This window comes from Coffea eugenioides, chromosome 4 (genome assembly GCF_003713205.1).
Source record: "Coffea eugenioides isolate CCC68of chromosome 4, Ceug_1.0, whole genome shotgun sequence".
Classification (NCBI taxonomy): domain Eukaryota; kingdom Viridiplantae; phylum Streptophyta; class Magnoliopsida; order Gentianales; family Rubiaceae; genus Coffea; species Coffea eugenioides.
This window is the reverse complement of record NC_040038.1, coordinates 10,696,182-10,716,345: the sequence shown is the minus strand read 5'-3', so window position 1 is coordinate 10,716,345 and position 20,164 is coordinate 10,696,182. Positions and strand designations below refer to the sequence as shown.

The window sequence follows — 20,164 nt, the reverse complement described above, 5'->3', positions numbered from 1 at the left end:
AGAAAAGACTAGTAAATTTGGAAACTTGGTCAAGACGTGTTTGGTCAAAGTATTTAGTTGGTCTAAAGAGTTCTTGATCAAGTTATGACCCAATTCTCTCTCTCTCTCTCTCTCTACTCCAACAAAAAGAAAAGAAAGTGAAATTGGCTTAGTCTTGCAAGAAGAAGAAAGACTAGAAAATTTGGAGTTTTGGTCAAGATATTTTTGGGTCACAAGAGGTTTGGTCAAAGCTTTGTTTAACAAATTGACAATTGGCACAATTACAAATTATATATATCTTATTCTCAAAATATCTTTTGCCAAATATCGCTTTCACTCCAATATCTTAGTATCACAAAATATCCTTCTACACCCATATCCCTCTTTATTTCCTGCCACACCTTACTAGTTAGACTAATTAATATATCTCCCCAAGAAAAACAAATAGTATGCAATAAATTGAAACGGACAATAAAGTATAACAATTTTTTTATTATTTATCAAATAAAAGCATGTAATCCAAGGGGAATATGCAAATTTCGTGTCCTCACAGGCCTTGTATTAGCAGGAATATGAGGAGCCTTTACTGGTCAAGTCACAAAGTGAATGACTTTGGACCTCATAATATGTTCCGCTTTCAGAACTCTCTTATTATTTGTGAAACAGAGTAATGTTTGTCCTCTATTCATAGTGGTACAATTTATGCATGAATTCTGAGAAACAAGTTATACCAACTAAAGCTTGTTGCTTTAGGGATTTGGAAAATGGCAAAGTCACGGAAACTACAAAATGGAACATAGAGCTCAACAGTAGCAAAACAGTGTCCTCTTTACCTGTCTTCCAACTTAAATGTTTTCATTTTATTCTGTATAAATGAGAACAGGCAGCATATGCGTTTGAATTGAACTTTCTGTTTCAGATTTCTGACTCTAAAATATACTCAGACTGAACTTGAGATTAATTTGAGAGGCCTCGTTTTCTCCTCTTCCTAATAGCAATATAGGATAGAAAGGTTCCCCCAGATAAAGAAAATATAGGATAGAAGGGTAGTTTTGTTAGCACTCAAGTCCGACGGCTACCATGTTAAAATTATCCTTCTCTCCCTTGTCAACAACCATTCCCACCAAAATCATACCTCCAAGACTCTTAAAATCTATCACAAACTCATTGTCTCAAGCCCCACAAACTGTTCGACAAAATGACACAACTACGTCCACCAACACACCGCTGCACAAGCTGCCCCCTAAGTCAGCCTACATTCACCTCCCGTTCTGTAGAAAACGATGCCACTACTGTGACTTCCCAATTATCGCTCTAGGATCCTCCTCTGCACCAGAGGAGGACCCGCGAATTTTAAACTACATTCAAACTCTTTGCAGAGAAATTAAAGCCACCTCATTGAATTCAAACCCCAACCCATCTCTTGAAACGGTATTTTTTGGTGGTGGGACACCTTCTTTAGTTCCGCCAAAGTTGGTTTCTTTGGTGCTTGAAACTTTGAGTTCCAAATTCGGGGTGTCTTTGGAAGCTGAGATGTCAATGGAAATGGACCCTGGCACGTTTGATAGGGGGAAATTGAAGGAGTTGATGGAGTTGAGGGTAAATAGAGTGTCCTTGGGAGTGCAGGCTTTTCAAGATGGTCTGTTGAAAGCTTGTGGGAGAGCTCATGGTGTGAAAGAGATTTATGAGGCTATTGATATTGTGAAGGCCTGTGGGGTTGAGAATTGGAGTTTGGACCTCATATCTTCTCTTCCTCATCAGACACCAGAAATGTGGGAGGAGAGTTTGAAGCTGACAATCCAGGCGCATCCTACCCATGTCTCAGTTTATGATTTGCAAGTTGAGAAAGACACCAAATTTGGAGTATTGTAAGTCAAGAAACTCTGTCTCTGTTGGTTTGAGATAGGGGGGACACTTGAATTCCTTTCTCTCTCTTTGAAGGGGAAAACTTGAAGAGTTTTCTTTGTTCCATTCTATGATCTAAATTATGAAGTTTAGTGAGATGTAGATAAACGATCATTAAAAACAGAATCTGCAAATGTTTCATGCTGGTGAGGGGGCTGAACTATAGAATTTTCTGGCATGAAGTTTTCTCAGATCCTTTGGATGGATTGTTAATTCGTTAAAAGGCGTCGAGATTTACATGGATCAAGCTACTTAAATTTGACTGAAAAAAAAATATTTAGCTGAAAAAGCGTATTGGATAAATTCAATTTCCAAAACCAAGCTAGAGCTGACAGTGATACAACTAAAATTAGAAAGTGGAAAAGGAAATAAAAGAGTAGGCGCCTGAATAATGCTTTTGGAAGATGAAATTGACAATTTAACAAGTGCTTCTTTTGTTTCAAGTTTGTTTATTGTTACTGGTTTGTGTGCAGGTATACTCCAGGTGAGTTTCCATTGCCTTCTGAGGATCTTTCCGCTGAGTTTTACAGAATGGCGTCGAGGATGCTTACAGATGCTGGATATAACCATTATGAGATTAGTAGTTACTGCAGGAGTGGTTATATGTGCAAACACAACTACACGTACTGGAAGAATGAGCCATTTTATGGCTTTGGGCTTGGGTCAGCGAGTTATGTCAACGGGATACGATTTTCTAGGCCAAGGAAGCTGAAAGAGTTCATGCACTATGTGGAACTTTTGGAGGATGGAGGGGTAAATTGTGAGGATGATAGTACTGACGCTAAAGACCTGGCAATGGATGTCATCATGCTCTCTCTTAGAACTGCTAGAGGGTTGGATTTGAAATCCTTTGCTAAAGCTTTTGGTTGCGAGCTCGTACTCTCTCTTTGCAAGGTTTATCAGCCTTATGTGGAAAGCGGGCACATTGTATTCTTAGATGATAAGCTGAAAACTATTACTGTAGATGAATATAGTTCTTTACTCTCTGATGATCGCAAGATGAGTGAGGTACCTGCCTTTCTTAGGCTTAGTGATCCTGATGGCTTCCTTCTATCCAATGAGTTGATATCCCATGCATTTGGTGTTGTAGGTTCATAAACCTTGTTCAGTGTTGATATTTAAAGCAGATTCTGAAGTAACTAGATAGACTTGAGCTCTACTAGCAGTTTTGGCCATAACCCATAAGGGTGGGATTCAGATTCCAGAAATGTAAGAAAACATTTCATGGTTATCACACTTTCCCAAAGGGAATCAGCATCAAACTTCAGATTAGAATCTATAATGCAGTTCATGCACCTTTTGGAACCAGATGATTGGAGTTGGTCTGAAATGAAGAATTTGAAGTCAAAGAGCAACTTGTATTGTAGTACCATATTGGAATTGCAGGTTGCCTCTAAAGGCCAGAATTGCATAAGCTGTTCAGACTAGTACAGGTACAGGGGTACTATCTCCTCACCTGGAGGAGAAAGAGGACTTGAAGATGGTCTCTAAGGAACCAAGTTTAGTATTTCCTCATGTAATATCATTACCATCATATTTGAGATGCCGAATGTTAGGCTTCTTGGTGCTGAACTAAGTTATCAAACAGGGCTTTAGTCTTGGTTTTCGACAGTAAACTAATTATCCAACAATTACCGTTTACGTTTCTTGATTCTGCTAATGCTCATTTGCGAACGACTTCAAAGAAAGAGAGCATGACAGTATGGGGGAAAGGGTGGCAATAAATAACCACATTGAAACGGAAGGAAGCCATCTGGAAGAAAGGCAGTAGAATTGGTACATTATGCCACCTAAATAACAGTTGGGATCCTCTATGCCACTGTTCGGTGCCAAATTCAGTGTCAATTCCACTTATCACGTGATGGTAGAAAAAATTTAAATAAATAACACATGAAAAATTAAATAAACAGGACACTTGGCATAAATATAGAAGTGGCATTGAATTGTCGCTGGAAAAGTGACACTGAGGATCCCGTGTGCCTAAATAATACTACTCAGAAATTTTCTGCGACTGATTTCCACGTTTCATCAAGCCGTATGCGAGACAAGTGACCATATCATACAAATTTCTTTTTCCTCAAAAAATACAAGCAAAAGTTCACAAAAACAAGATTTGAAGTAAAATAATTTACTTCACAAATTTCAATCACCTTTTTATCTTCCCAATCACCTTTTTATCTCACATACATTACATCACAAAAAGTACTACAGTAATTATCTCAAATAAATCATCCAAATAAACTCTTGTCCAAACAAAATGTTTGGATGGAAGATTATTAATTTTTTTTGTATTATTTATTATAATACTTTTGGATAATGTGAGGTATGTAAGATAAAAAGTTGAGTGAAAAAATGTGTATAAATAATAATAAAAAATATTTTTTAAATAATTAACCGTTCAATTCTATGGGTGTACAATAAAAGTGCAATTGCATGTTTGGAAATTAAGAACTCTCGGTTTGACCTATTATGATATCCAGACATGATTCTAGACTTATAGCAATTCTATTTTTTTTTTTCCTTTTGTTTATGAGATACCAAATAAAATTAATACAGTATTAAGATTTCACCACATTATTGCCTTTACACGAATAAATATGGAAAAAAATTGATATTCTTCTTTGTCGCATGCTATATGTAACTCTTCTTTAATAATATTCTTCGATAAATAGAGAGTATATCAAATAAATTTGTTTAATTTTTTACTACTATATGACTTTTTCTATATTGATTAAAAATTTAATGTCCAGTTAAAAATTTCAAAAGGGTATTCTCATTAGGGTAAGATTCTATAAATAATTAAATATGCCATTTGTAATGAACACAAATTGCTAAAAAGTTAGTTCTAATTCTTTAATAAATACTTTTCTAGAAATATTTTTGTCACAAGTGAAATATTCCACAAAACAAATTATTGTCCAAAATTCAAGTCACAAGTACAAAGTGAGAGCGTGAAAAGCACGTGATGCTTAATGGGTGTAAACCTCCTTTTAAAGATTCTTCCTTTGTTTCTCTCATTTTCTCCTTGATCGCTACTCAAGTTTCCCTCGCCGCCGGTCAGGACCCCGGTACCGATATTCTCCCCTCCTTTTTCTTTCTCCTATATCTCTCTTTTGATGATCTCCCGCCGCCATTGATTATCTGAAATTATTCGTTCGTTGTTGAGAAAGAAACATATAAGCTGTTAAATAAAGTAATAAAACAATGCAATCCTGCATAAAATTCTGCATAATCTTCTTGTGCTTTCCTTCATAAAGGCGTCAACTTTCTTTTGCTTCATTGACTAAAACTAAAAGGCCTCATTCAATCTGAGTTTGTTGGTAATTTTCTTGCCTGCCGCAGTAAATGACATTGAAATTTGCTTTGATAATAATTACAAAAGGAAAAAAAAAGAAAAAAAAAAGAAAATTAACCTGTTGATTGGTTGTCTAAAGAAACTTATGGATTTTTTTTTTATTTTCTGTGCATTGGTTTTGATTTTAGACATGGGTTTTGGTTGAAAAGTTTATTTTAGTTGAGGTTTTAAGTAAAAAGTCTGAAAATCTGAGGGTTGTTATTCTAATGTAAACTATTTTCCTGTTTCAGGTGATGTTGTTGCCATGATTATGTTTGTGGTGGTATAATGCATGCTTATGGGTCACTCTGATTTACTGCACATAGTGTTTGCTGCTGTTGTTTGGTTTGCTACATATGCTTTGGTTGCAATCCTCGGGATCTTTTGCGTTTGTAATTTCGTCCGTACTTCCATATTTTAATTGAGAAAGGTGTATTCCAAGAAACAAATTAAGAGGAAAAGAAAAGAGAGAAAGCTATCATGGGCTATGCTCAGCTCGTTATTGGCCCTGCTGGCAGTGGAAAGGTAATTGAGCAAATTTTTTTACCCTTTAATAGCAGCTAAAATAGATTTGCTTTATGATGTATTATCTTTGTTCATCTAGTATGCATTTTTGTATCTAAGTATTCCATTAACTGTTAAAAGAGTTGTATATAAAATTTTAGCTTGCTTTTGCCATGTACAGGATGTATACGATACTATGATAGTTTTGTGAGGGCTGTTACTAATGTTTTGTTTTCTCAAGACAGTCCACTTATTGCTCAAGTTTATACCAACATTGTGAAACTGTGGGACGACAAATTCACATTGTGAACTTGGATCCTGCTGCAGAAAGTTTTGACTATCCAGTTGCCATGGGTGAGTAGTGCCAGTAGCTAGATTTTTACCTGATCAATTAGTCATCCTGGGTTCTCATTGATTCCTAAAAGATTAACTCATGAATCTTTGCAGACATTCGAGAACTCATATCTTTGGAGGATGTTATGGAGGAACTCGGTCTTGGTCCAAATGGTGGTCTTGTTTATTGCATGGAGTATCCTTCCTTACAATATTTACTAATTTTTGTTCCTTTTCTCACAGTTGGCATTTGTTTTGTTTTCTGTCATGAAAAAGAACTTTTAATTCTTAGACAATAAAGTAATGGAGTCCGTTTGTTTCATCATGTGAGGATAAGATCTATCTTGTATGGCCTTAAATCTTGACGCACAGACACCTTGAAGACAATTTGGATGATTGGCTGACAGAAGAGCTGGATAACTACTTAGATGATGATTATTTGGTTTTTGACTGTCCAGGTTCTTATTTTCTGATACTTGGTTTCTTCTTTTGCATTCATTAAGTATAATGGATGAAAACTTGAACAACATCTTTTTCCAAAAAAAGTACAAATGGTATACACAGGACTCTGCAAACCATAAACTTTCTATTGAGTGAGATGAAAAATTGTGATTCATGAGGAAACCCACTGCTTTCTTCCTTTTGCTGGATAAATTGTTGAAGCTATTGTAAAATGCAACTCCAATTTGTTTATCTGAAAATTAAAATGCACAGATGTATGGTTCTCTGGACATGGCTTGATTTATTGCTTTCCTGTTTATAGTCAGTGTTCATGTGGTATCTTAGTAGTTTTAGCATGAAGAAATTTTTTAGCTTAATAAGTACCTATTCTGTTTTCTGTTTAATCAGGGATATGTCAGCTTTATGTTGGTTAACTCTTAATTCTTGAGAACTGAGATATTATTGAAACACTGGAATGAAATCTTTCATAAAGTTCCCAAAATATTAATAACTTGTTGACTAATTGGAATGTTTTAAAACAAAGGCTTATAGTTGCAGGATAGTGTTTCTTCATGTTCATCTTTTGCTGTAGATGCGTCCAATTCAAATTGGTAAACTTGTCAATGGCTGAACTGAGAAACCCAAAATTTCTAATTTTGATTTTCCTTGTTCTCCTTGGTACAGGACAAATAGAACTTTTTTCACATGTTCCCGTGTTGAAAAACTTTGTGGAGCATCTGAAGCGTAAGAATTTCAATGTCTGTGCTGTGTACTTGCTTGATTCCCAGGTATATATATTTTTTAATGCTGTATGCTTGGCAGATAAATTGTTCACACTTGCATGAGCTGGAACTTGATACATCATATATTTGTGTATAGTTCATCACAGATGTGACCAAGTTTATAAGTGGTTGTATGGCGTCACTTTCAGCGATGGTTCAACTTGAACTTCCCCATGTTAATATTCTGTCCAAGATGGATCTTGTGACAAACAAAAGGGACATTGAAAAGTTAGTGCTTCTAATCTTTTGTCACTTTTCTACTTACAAATGCATACTTGTCAGAATTTGAATCAATTTTGTTTTTGACCTTCCTTTGCTTTCCTTCTTCTGACTGTATTCTGTAGTTACCTGAATCCCGAGCCTCAAAATTTGCTGCCTGAGTTGAATCAACGGATGGCTCCACGGTTTCAAAAGCTTAACAAGTCTTTAATTGAATTGGTGAGTTCTTGGTTTGACAAATACTTTTGTGTATAGTAGGTTATCATGTTGTCTGGGGCTATCAGGATCTCGTTCCATTTGCATGAAATGTTGTCTGGGGCTATCATGTAGTGGGTTTGTTATGGCTCTGTCACATAGAACGACTTCTCTTTCATTTGTTGCTAAGTTTGGAATAATTTAGTTATTATGGTTAGTTCATCCTTTCACCTTTGTGGACATTGTACAAAAGCTTTTGGTATTAACTGGCGCCCTTAACTGTTGTTTGATGGACAACCAATAGCTTAAAGTCCTCTACAGTATTAGATATTCACTTGTTGTTCACTTCAATTTATGTAATGCTGCATTTAATCATTTCTAATGTCTTAGTGTTGTGAATGTTCATTGGAAATAAAATCAGTTGGAGGTATTTATTTGAAATATTGTTTTTCATGTGTTCCATGTAGGTTATTGTTTCGCCTTCATTTTGGGCTTAGTGTATACACAAATTAGTAGTTTGACTTGTATACCATGTCCATGTCAGAGTACCTCATGTATTATGCGGAGGATGTGACTGCTTGACTATTTTTTCTTGCAACAGGTGGATCAGTATAGCATGGTCAGCTTTTTGCCTCTTGACTTGAGCAAAGAAAGCAGGTGCGTACCTTTTTTATTTTTGTGATAAAGATTTATAGATGTATGGAAGTCTTAGAAGTTTAGGACTTTACAATAACATTTTCATGCTATGAAACTTTTTGCTTTCTTTAGTATCTTTTTACCTTGACTGGATTTTATGAGGAGTGTGGGAGGAGAGTCATTGGTCTCACGGTGAGCTTTCATTGATTTTAAAGGAAAAGATTGTACCCTTGTTATTATAACTTGGAAGACATCACATTTATTCGAATTAGGGTAGATGGATCGTTGTCTTTTCAGTCACATCTGCCTCTGCCCCCCCACTAGCCGAGAAATAAAAAGTGAAAAAGAAAAAAGGGCATCTAGTAGACGTAGTGCTCTTTGTTGGTATGAGCATAGGCCATTTATGCCTTCTGATGTTCAGATATATGCATATGTTTCCTTTTTCTAGAAAGGATGTTTGTATTCGATAGCCAAGTACCAAAGTTAAACTAGCTTGCCAGTGGCATAAGCAACCTGTGCCTCAGCAATAAGCCACAGTGAAATGTGATTTTGGTTCTAAACCTGTAGTGTATATAATTGTCAAATGCTTTATTCTATTGCCAGATCTTTTAGCATTAAACTTTTGCATGTACTTAGGAGCTACTTTGGAAATATTTATATTATCTAAAACTGTGGAAACTCCCCATCATGGAAATATTCTTCCTTTGGAGGTTCAGCAACACCCTTTGCATTGTATATTGTCCTACTCTTTGCCAATCTAGTTTGTGCATGGATTGAAACGGTTCTTATCGCATTTGCTTTAGCTGAATTAGTTTAGCAAATTTTTGAGTTTTCCAAACTTAAGTAGGTTATCGCTGCTAAGGTATAACTTTAATTTCTCTGCTCTTACTTGCAGTATACAGTACATCTTGTCACAAATTGATAACTGCATTCAGTATGGAGAAGATGCTGATGTGAAGATTAAAGATTTTGACCCGGAAGATGATGATTGAAATTATATAGCTATCTGTCAATTTTCTTTAGGCTATTTCCAAGTTCTGGCAAGGTTGGCCAGTGGCAGCTCGAATTACACAAGATCATTAGTAAAGTTACATTTTGTAAATGTTTAATTTCAGTGTAGTAGCAAGTATTTGAAATGCTTTTCATCTCATCTATGAGTTGCATTCGGTTACTAACTGGAAAGAATGAGAATGGGAGCCTAAACCATGTGTGGGAAGTCTCTTTTTTCTGTTTGCGGATAGATCTGTGAAGTTCTGCACAATCACAGGTTTCTACGTTTGGAGCAATCAGCATGCGTCAATTAAATTGCTAGATACAAGAAGGGATTCCGGTTTGTGTTGCTGGCAACTAATTTCTGGCTTTTGGGAACAGTACTTTTCTGTAAAAGTTAAACTTTGCTTTAGGTAAGCTGCTTCGTAATAGGTGAAAGAAAAAGTTCAAAATGGGAAAGGAGAGGAAGACATAAAAGGAGGAGGAAAATAGGAAGCAAGAAATCTATATCAATTTGATTCAAAATCATTCAGGGTGTTTTATGGTTTAAAAGTTCCTTTGGTTTGGCCCAGCAACAATGACGCAGTAGAGAGTCTCAAATTGAGAAATTTTCATATAATTCAAGCAAACCGTGCTTCAGGGTAAGAGGGATAACGGGTTTTCTTCCTTCTCATTCTTTTTCTTTTCCTTAATAATGACGATGTAAGAAGTTGAAGTCAGAGGTTTACTGTATCCAGAACATTCGGGAAATAATCCCCAAAAAAAAAAAAAGATAACAAACTTTGCAATACCCACTTGTGTATACAAATCTAGTTTTTCACTACTTTGAAGCTGATAATAAAGCTCTGTACAATAAACCACACAACATGACAGCACTGTCATTGCACTAAATGACCTAAACTAGATATTTGTTTTCTTTACTAATGCTTATGACTCTCGAGCATCAAGCCATGATAGGTTGTATGATGTTCATAGAGCTTCAGCCTGAGAGCAGCATTCCTTCCATGAATGAAGAAAAGCAACGCAGCAAAGATACACCTGTGAATCAAAAAACCAAAAAAACTTGTCAAAGCTAGCATTTTGCTTAGAACTGAAGACTTTAAAGCAACAGACGCAGTCATCAAGGTTAATCAAGAGTGGCATGCTCTTCCATGGAATATGACATGAAATGGCAAGGGGAAAACAGGAGATGCAAGGCATTTGTACCACCCGGAGGGCACAGGATTCAAACAATGCTTTTAAATGATATCCGGAGTTATCAGTATAATTTGATTAGGCAGTGTAGATGAGGGATTGCCACTTAATATGTTAGGTTCTAGTGCCATCTGTTATGACAAGTGGAAAATGAAGGCAAGCCTAGAAAGAGGTATGGAAAAGAGGGAAAAAGGGAGGTAGAAATGAGGGGCGGGAGACTGGGAGTTGAGGGTGAGGAGGCAGGGGCTAGGCATTTTAATCATTGTAAGGACTTGTGTCGAAGAATTTTACCCAGTTAGTCATTTAACACAACACTAATCAGTTCAGGATGTCAAATTCTTGAGCCCCGAATCAGACCACAAAGCATAACTAAGAAATGACTCCAGAACAAAAATTAAGAGAACAAGGAAGCATACTGTTTGATGCATGAAAGCCCAAGGATCGCAAAGTGGCATTCAGAGAGGATGACCAAGAATGTAGAGCTATCTTCTGATCCACTTGAATTCCTTCACGTTGCAACAATACCTCAATCGTTAGATCAGAATAACTATGACTTGAAAAAAATTACAGCTGACAGAAAGGGAAGAATCATGACGTTTCGTTTTAACAAACCTTTACACCTTATTTCTCCAACTTGAATAAGATAGTGAATAGTGCATGTCCCCCATCAGAACTCTGAATAATCTAACACAGCATGCAGAGAGAATCCACGTCTCCAAATTTAGGTAATAACAAATTTTATCCATGTATAGAAGCAATGCTTCGATATATGTTCTGGCAGGTCTACCTGCACCCAAAAAAAAAAGTCATTATATATACACAGAGAGATAGAGAGAGAGAGAGAGAGAGAGAACTAAAACAATTTAACACCAATCATGAAATGTGGAAATGGACCATTTTCTTTTTGGCGGAAGGGGGTTTACAACAGTATAGAACATGCATTGAGAGAAGGGAGAAGGGAGAAGGGACAGATAGCACTGTACAAATAAACAGCTCACCAGGCAAAAAAAAAAATAAACCAATAACCATAAATTAAGCAATAGAAGATTAAGGTAGTCTTCTTAGCTACATCTAAGTGATGAACTAATTGGCAGATTATCTGACTGCCCCTAGTCTAACAAATGGATGACAAAATGCATTCACTAACTTGCAGAACATGTGACTATATTGACCTATTTGAAAAGAGATTAAAAAGAGAATTCGAGGCAATCCTATTGCAAAATCAAGAGAGATTAGAGCAAGATTGAAGTTAACTTACACTGCTCCATGTAGTAGAATACTGATCAGTAGACAGCAACCAGTCACCTGCCTTAAATTGCAAATCCAGGCCGTTATCTGACACATCCAGATCTATCAATCGTTCACCATAGCTTTCTTCTAATTTATGCTTTCTTCTCCTTTTCTTAATATGCCTTCCTTTCTTCTTATGCTTAACTTTACCTGAAGGCCCGTCATCCCAATCAGATTCACTTTCTTCTGAATATTCGTCATCTTCTAGCAATCTATACTTGTCAGACTTTCGAAAACCTATGCCGTTGCTAGAAAATAAGGACTCCCAGGACTCAGAAGTCCGAAATTCCTCCGACAACCTAAAAAAGATTGCCCAAGACTGCAATCCTAACCATCTTATTGACTCTAAATTTTTCTTCTTGGACCATTCATCCATAATTGGAGCCAAACTATCAGCACGACTTGAAGAAGAACAAACCTGAGAAACTATATTCTTAACTTTTTCTTTTTCATCCAGATTACCTTCTTCACGAACAAGTCGCAGAAGCTGGCGTGCTTGACTAGTGATGGCATTTAACAGTAGTAATTGATCAATAGAAGTAATACTGCACTTTGATAGTATAACTTCAAGCCAAAAAGACGGGCTGTCATACTCAACAACTTCAGACCTTGATTTAAGAAATTTACTGATCAAGTCCATAAAGTATGATAACTCCTGCTCTTCAAGAATGATAAGAAGGTGATGGCACAGAGAGGAGAAGGGTTCCTTAATTAGAAATTCATCTATGATCCCCCATAGTTCTTTCATGTCCTCCTTATACATCAAATTTACGAACATATTAACAAAAAACTTTTTATCTATTTTCAATATCTCTCCATCCTTCAATGACTCAGCAAATTCGCTGGATGACCAAAACTCTGGCACATATTCAAGAAAATTCTCTACTGTGCGTTGGACGTCCAAATCAAGAAAGTAATGAGGTTTCGTAGCAACCACTGCAGGTGACTGGCCATGCTTTCCCTTCCACTCCAGTTCCTCCCAACAAACATCTCGATGCACAAAAGCATAATGGGATAAAGCCTTAGCCCCCTTTCTGTGCCCCAAGCCAGTGCCCCCACTAAAATTAGAGAACCACTGCAAGATCCGCCTCGGATTTCCTGCATTTAACAATAATTAGCAGAGGAACCTAAATACAAACCAAAGTTTGCTTGGCACAGTAACTTGCCTCTGAAGAAATTCTCCAACATGGAGCTTTTCTTTGCAATAATACGCCCTGCTTTTTTGGGCTCCTTTTCAAAAAGCAACTGAAGAAATTGGGCTGCTAGGCGTTGCTTTGCCGTATGAGCTGTTAATAACCTCACAAAGAGTTCCCGCTGATGGTGGGGACTGATTGAACTTATGCCCGCAATAGTGTTGCAGAGCCAAAGTCGAACCTCAGAACGGCCCCCTGAAGTCATTAACAACCACAAAACTGATTCTAGCTCCCTAAGAAGTGCTTTCCTCTTTTCAAACAATTCATCATTCCCATCATTGCTCCAATTAGAAGCCGAAAGAAACAACTGAATCATCATGAAGAGAACTATCAATCGTTCCACGAGACACCTGAGTCCAAACTAAGTCCCTTACAACAAGGCAACTTGGCACAATCTAACCAATACCATCAAAACAAATTACTTCCATTAGAAAAATTAAATAACCAAGATATTCAATAACACACGAAATCGAAATCATTAGCTGCTTCTTTCGATCAGCAATCACTGTTATACACTCTAATCATGAGATGAGATGACAGTATATGAATTTTTATTGCTCCAAAAATCGAAACCAGAATTCAGAAACCTGAACATTATTAATCTCAAATTTTTTTCAATTACTAGGAAAGCCCAAAATCACAATTGAGCGAGCCAAGGAACAAGCTTGGAATCTAACTAACAAACTGCTGTATTTGCTACGACTTAGCACAATAATAATATCCTAAATATCTCAAATTTAATCCAGAAATACTGCTAATTATCAATACCAAGCCCAAAAACAATGCTAATTATCTGGTAATTAATTTACCATAACCTAGATTAGCACAAAGACTATAATGTTGCGGTGATTTACTTTTTTGATATAAATGGTAGAATTGAAATTTCACCTGGAATGGGAATCGAGGGAAATAGAAAGGGTGGTGCAGAATAGCTTCCCCAGCAGCTGCCGTGCCCTAATTTTATTGGGAATTAATTGGGGATAATGGGCTTCGAATGATAAAGAGATAGGTGTAAAAGCAAGACGAGAAAGGGAAAAATTGTATTCTAGGTCCCTTATGTTTGTGATAGTTACAATTTAGTCCCTCATGTTTTACCTTACCATGCAAAACAAATTTAGTGTAAAGGTCTTCTCATTTGATTATTTCGCATGATTTTATATTTTAATTCTGAAGAGTAAGTTGCTCTCATGTACTTGTTTGTTTTTTAGATTTTACAACAAACAAAAAATTTAAAATCTACCAATGGTGATTTCTTATGATTCTGATTAATTGATCAAATTTTATAACAAAATATCGTTGATAAGAAAGTCACTAATGTCTGATTTAAGCACGGTTGTAAAACTAGAACTTTGTTCTTTAGAATTATACCTACGAATGAATAGTATATTAGTTCTTCGTGTTTTTTGATGATGATCCTAGAGTATATTAATTCTTCATGATTAATTTTCTAAATTATATGCATCATGCATACCTTAAAGATGAACTTGACCTTTCTTTTAGCCTTTTTTACGTTCAAACTGTATATGCTAAGTAATTTCATTAACTCATTCGCTTTAAAATTTTGTAATTTTGGGTAGTGAAACGTTTTGATCATGTTTGGTTCTGGCTCGAACTGGTCATTTTTTATCATGTCAGAGGTCAAAAAGTACTACTGCATTCAGCATTACCTAATGATAGAAAGTTAGAAACCTCTTCAATCATTCAAAAGTGAAATTAATTGAGTTTAGTGATGCAGGTGATTGTCTCGATTATCCCATGTCCAAGTTATAAATGCTTGTACCAATAAATAATAATATGTTTAGTTCTTTCTCAGTAATCTTGTTCAGAACAGACCAAGTTGAAAATGTTTTTCATGAAGTATGGCCTGATGGTCATATAAGAAGCACTAAATCATATTGTTTCACCTAGAATTAACAATGCAAAATTGTCATCTGGATCATCTTTGCATCAAGTTCTGACAATAATTCAAAAGCTTGGATCTTGCATCGTCAAATTAGTCCTAGTGATCTTTATCTGGTGTCTAAACCTATCCGTTGTTGCTGCTGCTTAATTCTAAGTGTGACAGCACAATTGTGATGTCTGTTTATTTCAAGCATTCTTTTGTTTGCAGTCAGGTGAAATTCTTTTTCTTCATACTCCAGGTTCAGTCTTGAAATTCTTTTGTTTGAATGGCATCAGTGGACTTCTTTGGCAGTGTTCAGTCTGATTTTCTCCACACAGGCACCGTAATTTTGCCTTCGACTTTAGTGGAACGAACACTTTTCTCCCAGAAATAACTTGGAGTCTACAACATTTTGAACCTTCGACGGTTGGCTCATGAGCATTCTGGTCTTGAACTTCGCTGTCTGTCAAGATAAGTGCTTTGCAAACCAAAGTAATAGCTCAAAATTGCATTACAAGATTGCATATCACTTGATCACTCAAAATGGCACCCGTGGGAGACCGGTCACTACCGAAACCTTCCATAATCTCTGCTCTCTCGAGCCATCACTTACTGGCACGTGAGTGACTGACGCACGCATCTGTCATTTGGTATGACAGAAGCTATGCACCTAGGGGACAAGGGGCACGGACGGTTGCAGGTGCAACCGTCCCCAATGTTTTTGCCCAATGTTTTTGACCATATTCAACGGCGCGTAACTTTGGTTATACACGGCGTAACTTTGTTTGCACAACGTGTAACTTTAGTACAAAATGTTGCGGGTTCCACACACGGTATGAAAATCGATGCACAACTTGTTATCTGGACCGCACAAAATTTTTTGGCCAAATCATGACCATTAACTGCTCAGGGACGGTGTCATTCTGATGACCGTCCCTGCCCCATTTCCGCACCTAGGAGTTGACCTACAGTATCCCTGTAGCCGTCACATTACCCTCGTTTTTTGAGATCTGTACTACGGTTTGTGAATATAAATACCTCTCTTCCCTACACACAAAGGTAACACCTTCTTGTCGACTCACTTACTCGTCTTCCAACTCCTGAAATCCTTGTTGTCTAACTTAGACATCGGAGTCATCCCGGGAATTCAGCCCTGACTCCATCCCTCTTTCATTGCGTTGTGTTTGCTGGTAGGAAGCTCGGCTCAACCAGCACGGACCCGATCTCTTCCTGCCCGCACAGCACCTTCTCAAGAATTTTCTTGGGATCCATTGGCATGAAAAAGATCATGGTTTGGACGCTTGGCACACAAAATGGATTCATTGAGGAGCGGGATAGGACTGATGGAACTGTTCTTTATAGTTTTGCAAAGTTGCAGCTAGCACTTCCTGAATATAACCTTGAATATAGCTACTAAAGATGATTTCCCCAACCTTGTGCCATATATACTGATAGAATAGCACACTAGTCACCTGTTTTGTACAATAAGGAGACTTACTGCAAAATTTACAAGCAAAAAAGGAACAAGCCATTTGCTGAGTATAATAGGAAATGTTGTATTACTGTCCATTGTTTACAGAAAAAGCAAAAACTACTTGCCCTTAGCTTTAACGGATGCTCTAGCCTCAAACTTCACAAACATAACTACAACAAACGGACAGTCGGACTCCAATTTCTGGAACTCAAAGTTATGAGCTAGTAATACACATATTGAGTTGTTTCCTATGCTTCTATGACCTCCTAAAGAAATGCAGTTAAGAACAGAAACAATCACCTAAACCTGACAGTCATACTATACATAAGTTTTGCTATAATTTGTTCTGTGGACTTTGCTAATATGAACTAGAAGCCTAATGAAATCTGTAGGCATAAATACTAAGATGGACGAAGGAGATGCCTACAAGATTCATCAATTGTGATTTGAGGATCTAGTAGTGAGAGAAGATCTCATGTCCACAATGGCAGATTCAGCTGCTCCTAACTTGATTGCCTCTTTGCTTGCTCTTATGAATCTTGATACTGCACCTTTAGTGTATTCATGAGCTTCTCTAACATTCATTTTCTTGCCCATGTCATCTGGGAAGCTACTCAAGAAATGGTCACCATTCAGAACAGCAGCCAATTGCACTACTTCTCCCTGGAACTGAGAGAGTCTTTTATTTTCATCTGCTTTTATGCTTCTCAATGGAAAAACATCAGGAAGGACCTCTGTCATTTGATAAGAGGAAACCTCTTTAGTAATTCCTAGCATGCTTAATTCTAATAGAAAAATGGTAGAAAGGGTGTAAAACTGGGAGTAATTATAAAGTTTACAACTCAAAAGGCATATCAATCTCTCATAGAAGACCACCTTGTTGATCAAAATCTTATCTCCTAATAGCGCTTTATGTATGTTTTTCTAAGCAGTCCCTTTGATTGATCGATAAGCTATCACTTGAAATATAACTTGATTAATATCTTCAGCAGGCATAACTTACCAGGGCAATCAGTTCTTGGGGAGGTCAATTCCCCAACAACCTGTTCAAAAGTGCCTGCCCATGCATCTCTATGCGTCAAGAAGTTGGATGAGAGATTGAAAATCTTCTTCATGGTAGCAGGGACCGAGGAATGCTCGAACTCAGAGTTTGGAGTAGGTCCATTTGGCCTGCTTATTACTGCAAACAGGACAAGCCAATCATCAGCAACTTGCTGAAACAAAAGAGACAATATAAAGAGCAGACCTTTTCTAGTATATTCCTTTTCTGGGATTATGCAAACCAGGTTTGATGCCCAGCTTATATATGCTCAATTGGAAGAAAACTATGACCCGGTAGCTTCATGAAACTGTAGAATATTATAATAGTTCTTACGAATTATATTGGTTAAAAACTTAACATGAGAATAGCAGTCTCTAAAACATTATAGAAATTAAAAAAAAAAACCCCCATTTGAATATGATTGTATGAAGAAATCAATGGAATTTCAATTTTCAGATAGCCATGTGCTCATGTGCCAATGCCACTGCTGCTTACCTACTACAACTGAGATGGGGGAATTAACAAAATTTTGGTAATACAACAAACAACATCTTGCTGTATCCTGACACATAAATATCATAAAGTTCATAACCATTTTAGAAACAGAACTACTCTTTATTCTTTTTCTTCTTCTTTTTTTCCTTCTTCTGATCCATATGTAGACAAAGAATGAAAAAATATTCTCCATATCCATTTCCTTCTATTCCATCAAGCTAAAGAATCAATAAGCCCTGTATGATGGTTGAGTTAAATGTCAGTAATTGTCTGCGAACTCTAAATTTTGTTACCACTGGACTTTACCCTTCTCTACTTCTCTCTTTGTAAATTTGAGATAAAACAACATCATACAGTTCTTTGCGCCAGAAGAGTAAAGAAGCCTTAGAAAATGAAGTGAGTTTTACCAGTTCCTTTCTTGATCCAAGGAGACACCATAATTGTTGGAACACGAACACCAAGTCTGTCAAAGTTGAAGAAATAAGGAGCTGGTCCTGTATTTCCATCAGGATTGGGAACATTAGCATAAGGAGTCTGAACATGATCATAAAAACCACCATGTTCATCATAAGTGATGATGAAAAGAGTTTCATTCCACTGAGGACTTGCTCTCAATGTCTCATAAATCTCTTTCACTAGCTTCTGCCCATTAGCAACATCATGCGATGGATGATCATCATTTCCTGGAAAACCGATTAGATCAAAGTACCTAGGTTCAATCACAGTCAGGCTTGGCAATTTTCCATTTCTTGCATCCCTCTTAAACCTCAGATCATACTGATGCAACTTAAAAATATACTTCAGTTTCCTCAAATTCCTGAAGAATAAAGTAGTTGGAAAACTTTGAAAATATATACCAAAATCCAATCCATTGTCATGAAGCGAATCAAATATAGTCTGTTGAGGGTATCCAGTAGCCAACTGCTTTATCACATGGCTAGTTGAGCCATGAGAAGTAGCAGAGTAAACAAACAGCCTGTTTGGTTGAGTAGGACCAGGAATTGAAGAAAACCATCTATCAAAAACCGCGAATTCCCGAACTAGTGCAGCATAAACTGGCAAATTCTCAGGCTTAAAACCTTTCATAACTGTTGCAGACAGATTCTCCGACATCGTTAGTGCTTGTTCAACAAAGCCAGTCATTGAAGGAATTGAACCAGAACCGAATACCTGTTGCAGCACCTCTTCAAACGAGTGACCAGGGTCCGGATCCACAAATTCAGCATCATCAGAAAAGCAGATCCTTTGAGTATGTTGAGCCTTAGTTGAAACAGGATTACACTCATCCCCTGTTACACCATTGATCAATGGATTGATGTAATCCTTCATCCATCCAATCATATGATCAAAAGATCTGTTCTCCAAGACTAGAACAACAACTGTCTTAATGGGCTGCTGCTGTGCTTGATGAGTGATACGAAAACTTGACAACAGTGCAAGACAAAGCAGCAACAGAGAGGAAAATGCAGGTGCTTTAGGCCCGAATTTTCCCATTCTTGATCTTGAACTTTCAATAACAATGTAAACTAACTCCAACCCAGATTTTTGCCTCCCTCTTAGGATGAGAAATGATGAATTTCTGGATGGAAGAAGTGACTATAGTAATGGAAGAAAATGTGCAAAAAGGAAGCTGAAAAAAAGCAATTAGCAAGGCTGCTCTTTTGTTGTGGGGGAAAAAGAAAAAGTGCAGTAGGAATCTAGCAACGTGTAGAAAAATGTTCCTATACTTAAAACATTGTCATAAATGCAGCTAAATCTAGTGAAAGAAAAGCATCTTGATCGAAGAATGAAGGGAAAAAAGAGCTGAGAAAATAGGAGAGTTCTGTTCTTCCAGTTCTTATCAGTCAAGAGTCACAAGGGTGCAGTTGTGGTGGGAAACTGTAGTGTAGGAAAATGATATCTGAATGTCTGACTCACATCGCTTTCGATGAGAGGAGGTTAAATGCGGGGCGACGTGTGCAATCCAGCCGCAGTTTTGGCGGAATCTGCTTTCATTCATCAGATTTTGGGTCTTTTTGTTTATCTTTTGGGTTAATCACAACTAATCCCCTTAAAGTATACCTCATTTCTCACTTTACCCCCTACCATTTTTTTGTCTCACTTTATCTCCCATTAGACAAAATTATCCCTCTATTATTCTAAACTCTTATTTTTCTTTTTTCTTTTTTTTCCTTTCCCCTTTTGTGCTCTTTTATTTTCTTTGTCTCTTTCTTCTTTCTTTAATTCTTCATCTTTCCCATAAAAATCTTCATTTTAATGATTGAAATTAAAAAAAA

General features: G+C 36.9%; 4 protein-coding genes across 5 annotated transcripts; 2 read left to right on the top strand and 2 right to left on the bottom strand.

The window, feature by feature from the left end:
* Positions 1-837: 837 nt before the first annotated feature.
* On the top strand, positions 838-3,509 carry LOC113768482 (oxygen-independent coproporphyrinogen-III oxidase-like protein sll1917). Its single transcript, XM_027312863.1, has 2 exons — positions 838-1,847; positions 2,358-3,509. The coding sequence occupies exons 1-2, from the start codon at positions 1,060-1,062 to the stop codon at positions 2,980-2,982; spliced, it is 1,413 nt and encodes a 470-aa protein (XP_027168664.1). The 5' UTR covers positions 838-1,059; the 3' UTR covers positions 2,983-3,509.
* Positions 3,510-4,869: 1,360 nt separating this feature from the next.
* LOC113768079 (GPN-loop GTPase 3) lies at positions 4,870-9,639 on the top strand. Its single transcript, XM_027312313.1, has 10 exons — positions 4,870-4,952; positions 5,470-5,743; positions 5,968-6,076; positions 6,170-6,251; positions 6,428-6,513; positions 7,181-7,284; positions 7,376-7,506; positions 7,623-7,716; positions 8,294-8,349; positions 9,224-9,639. Exons 2-10 carry the CDS (start codon positions 5,699-5,701, stop codon positions 9,318-9,320), a joined length of 804 nt encoding a protein of 267 aa, XP_027168114.1. The 5' UTR covers positions 4,870-4,952; positions 5,470-5,698; the 3' UTR covers positions 9,321-9,639.
* Positions 9,640-9,953: 314 nt separating this feature from the next.
* On the bottom strand, positions 9,954-13,966 carry LOC113767503. Of its 2 annotated transcripts, none has more exons than XM_027311619.1 (6): positions 13,884-13,966; positions 12,969-13,390; positions 11,771-12,900; positions 11,125-11,299; positions 10,929-11,018; positions 9,954-10,356 (listed from the first exon to the last, which is right to left on the bottom strand). In XM_027311619.1, exons 2-4 carry the CDS (start codon positions 13,312-13,314, stop codon positions 11,234-11,236), a joined length of 1,542 nt encoding a protein of 513 aa, XP_027167420.1. In that variant the 5' UTR covers positions 13,315-13,390; positions 13,884-13,966; the 3' UTR covers positions 9,954-10,356; positions 10,929-11,018; positions 11,125-11,233. The 2 variants fall into 2 exon arrangements, with proteins under 2 accessions (XP_027167420.1, XP_027167421.1); XM_027311620.1 differs by having other exon boundaries at positions 11,133-11,299.
* Positions 13,967-16,382: 2,416 nt separating this feature from the next.
* Positions 16,383-19,770, bottom strand: LOC113768867 (non-specific phospholipase C6-like). The gene is made up of 3 exons (XM_027313374.1): positions 18,296-19,770; positions 17,355-17,531; positions 16,383-17,085 (listed from the first exon to the last, which is right to left on the bottom strand). The coding sequence occupies exons 1-3, from the start codon at positions 19,380-19,382 to the stop codon at positions 16,787-16,789; spliced, it is 1,563 nt and encodes a 520-aa protein (XP_027169175.1). The 5' UTR covers positions 19,383-19,770; the 3' UTR covers positions 16,383-16,786.
* Positions 19,771-20,164: the final 394 nt, after the last annotated feature.

Bases quoted from the DNA above. Each gene is read 5' to 3' on its own strand.
- LOC113768482 (XM_027312863.1), top strand. From the start codon at position 1,060: ATGTTAAAATTATCCTTCTCTCCCTTGTCAACAACCATTCCCACCAAA. The intron at 1,848-2,357 runs GTAAGTCAAGAA...GTTTGTGTGCAG, and splicing joins GACACCAAATTTGGAGTATT to GTATACTCCAGGTGAGTTTC.
- LOC113768867 (XM_027313374.1), bottom strand. From the start codon at position 19,382: ATGGGAAAATTCGGGCCTAAAGCACCTGCATTTTCCTCTCTGTTGCTG. The intron at 17,532-18,295 runs GTAAAACTCACT...TCCTGTTTGCAG, and splicing joins TTGGATCAAGAAAGGAACTG to TAATAAGCAGGCCAAATGGA. The intron at 17,086-17,354 runs GTAAGTTATGCC...ATCAAATGACAG, and splicing joins CCCAAGAACTGATTGCCCTG to AGGTCCTTCCTGATGTTTTT.
- LOC113768079 (XM_027312313.1), top strand. From the start codon at position 5,699: ATGGGCTATGCTCAGCTCGTTATTGGCCCTGCTGGCAGTGGAAAG. The intron at 7,507-7,622 runs GTTAGTGCTTCT...TGTATTCTGTAG, and splicing joins AACAAAAGGGACATTGAAAA to TTACCTGAATCCCGAGCCTC. The intron at 8,350-9,223 runs GTGCGTACCTTT...TCTTACTTGCAG, and splicing joins GACTTGAGCAAAGAAAGCAG to TATACAGTACATCTTGTCAC.
- LOC113767503 (XM_027311619.1), bottom strand. From the start codon at position 13,314: ATGATGATTCAGTTGTTTCTTTCGGCTTCTAATTGGAGCAATGATGGG. The intron at 12,901-12,968 runs GCAAGTTACTGT...TGTTAAATGCAG, and splicing joins GTTGGAGAATTTCTTCAGAG to GAAATCCGAGGCGGATCTTG. The intron at 11,300-11,770 runs GTAAGTTAACTT...TTTTGGGTGCAG, and splicing joins ATTCTACTACATGGAGCAGT to GTAGACCTGCCAGAACATAT.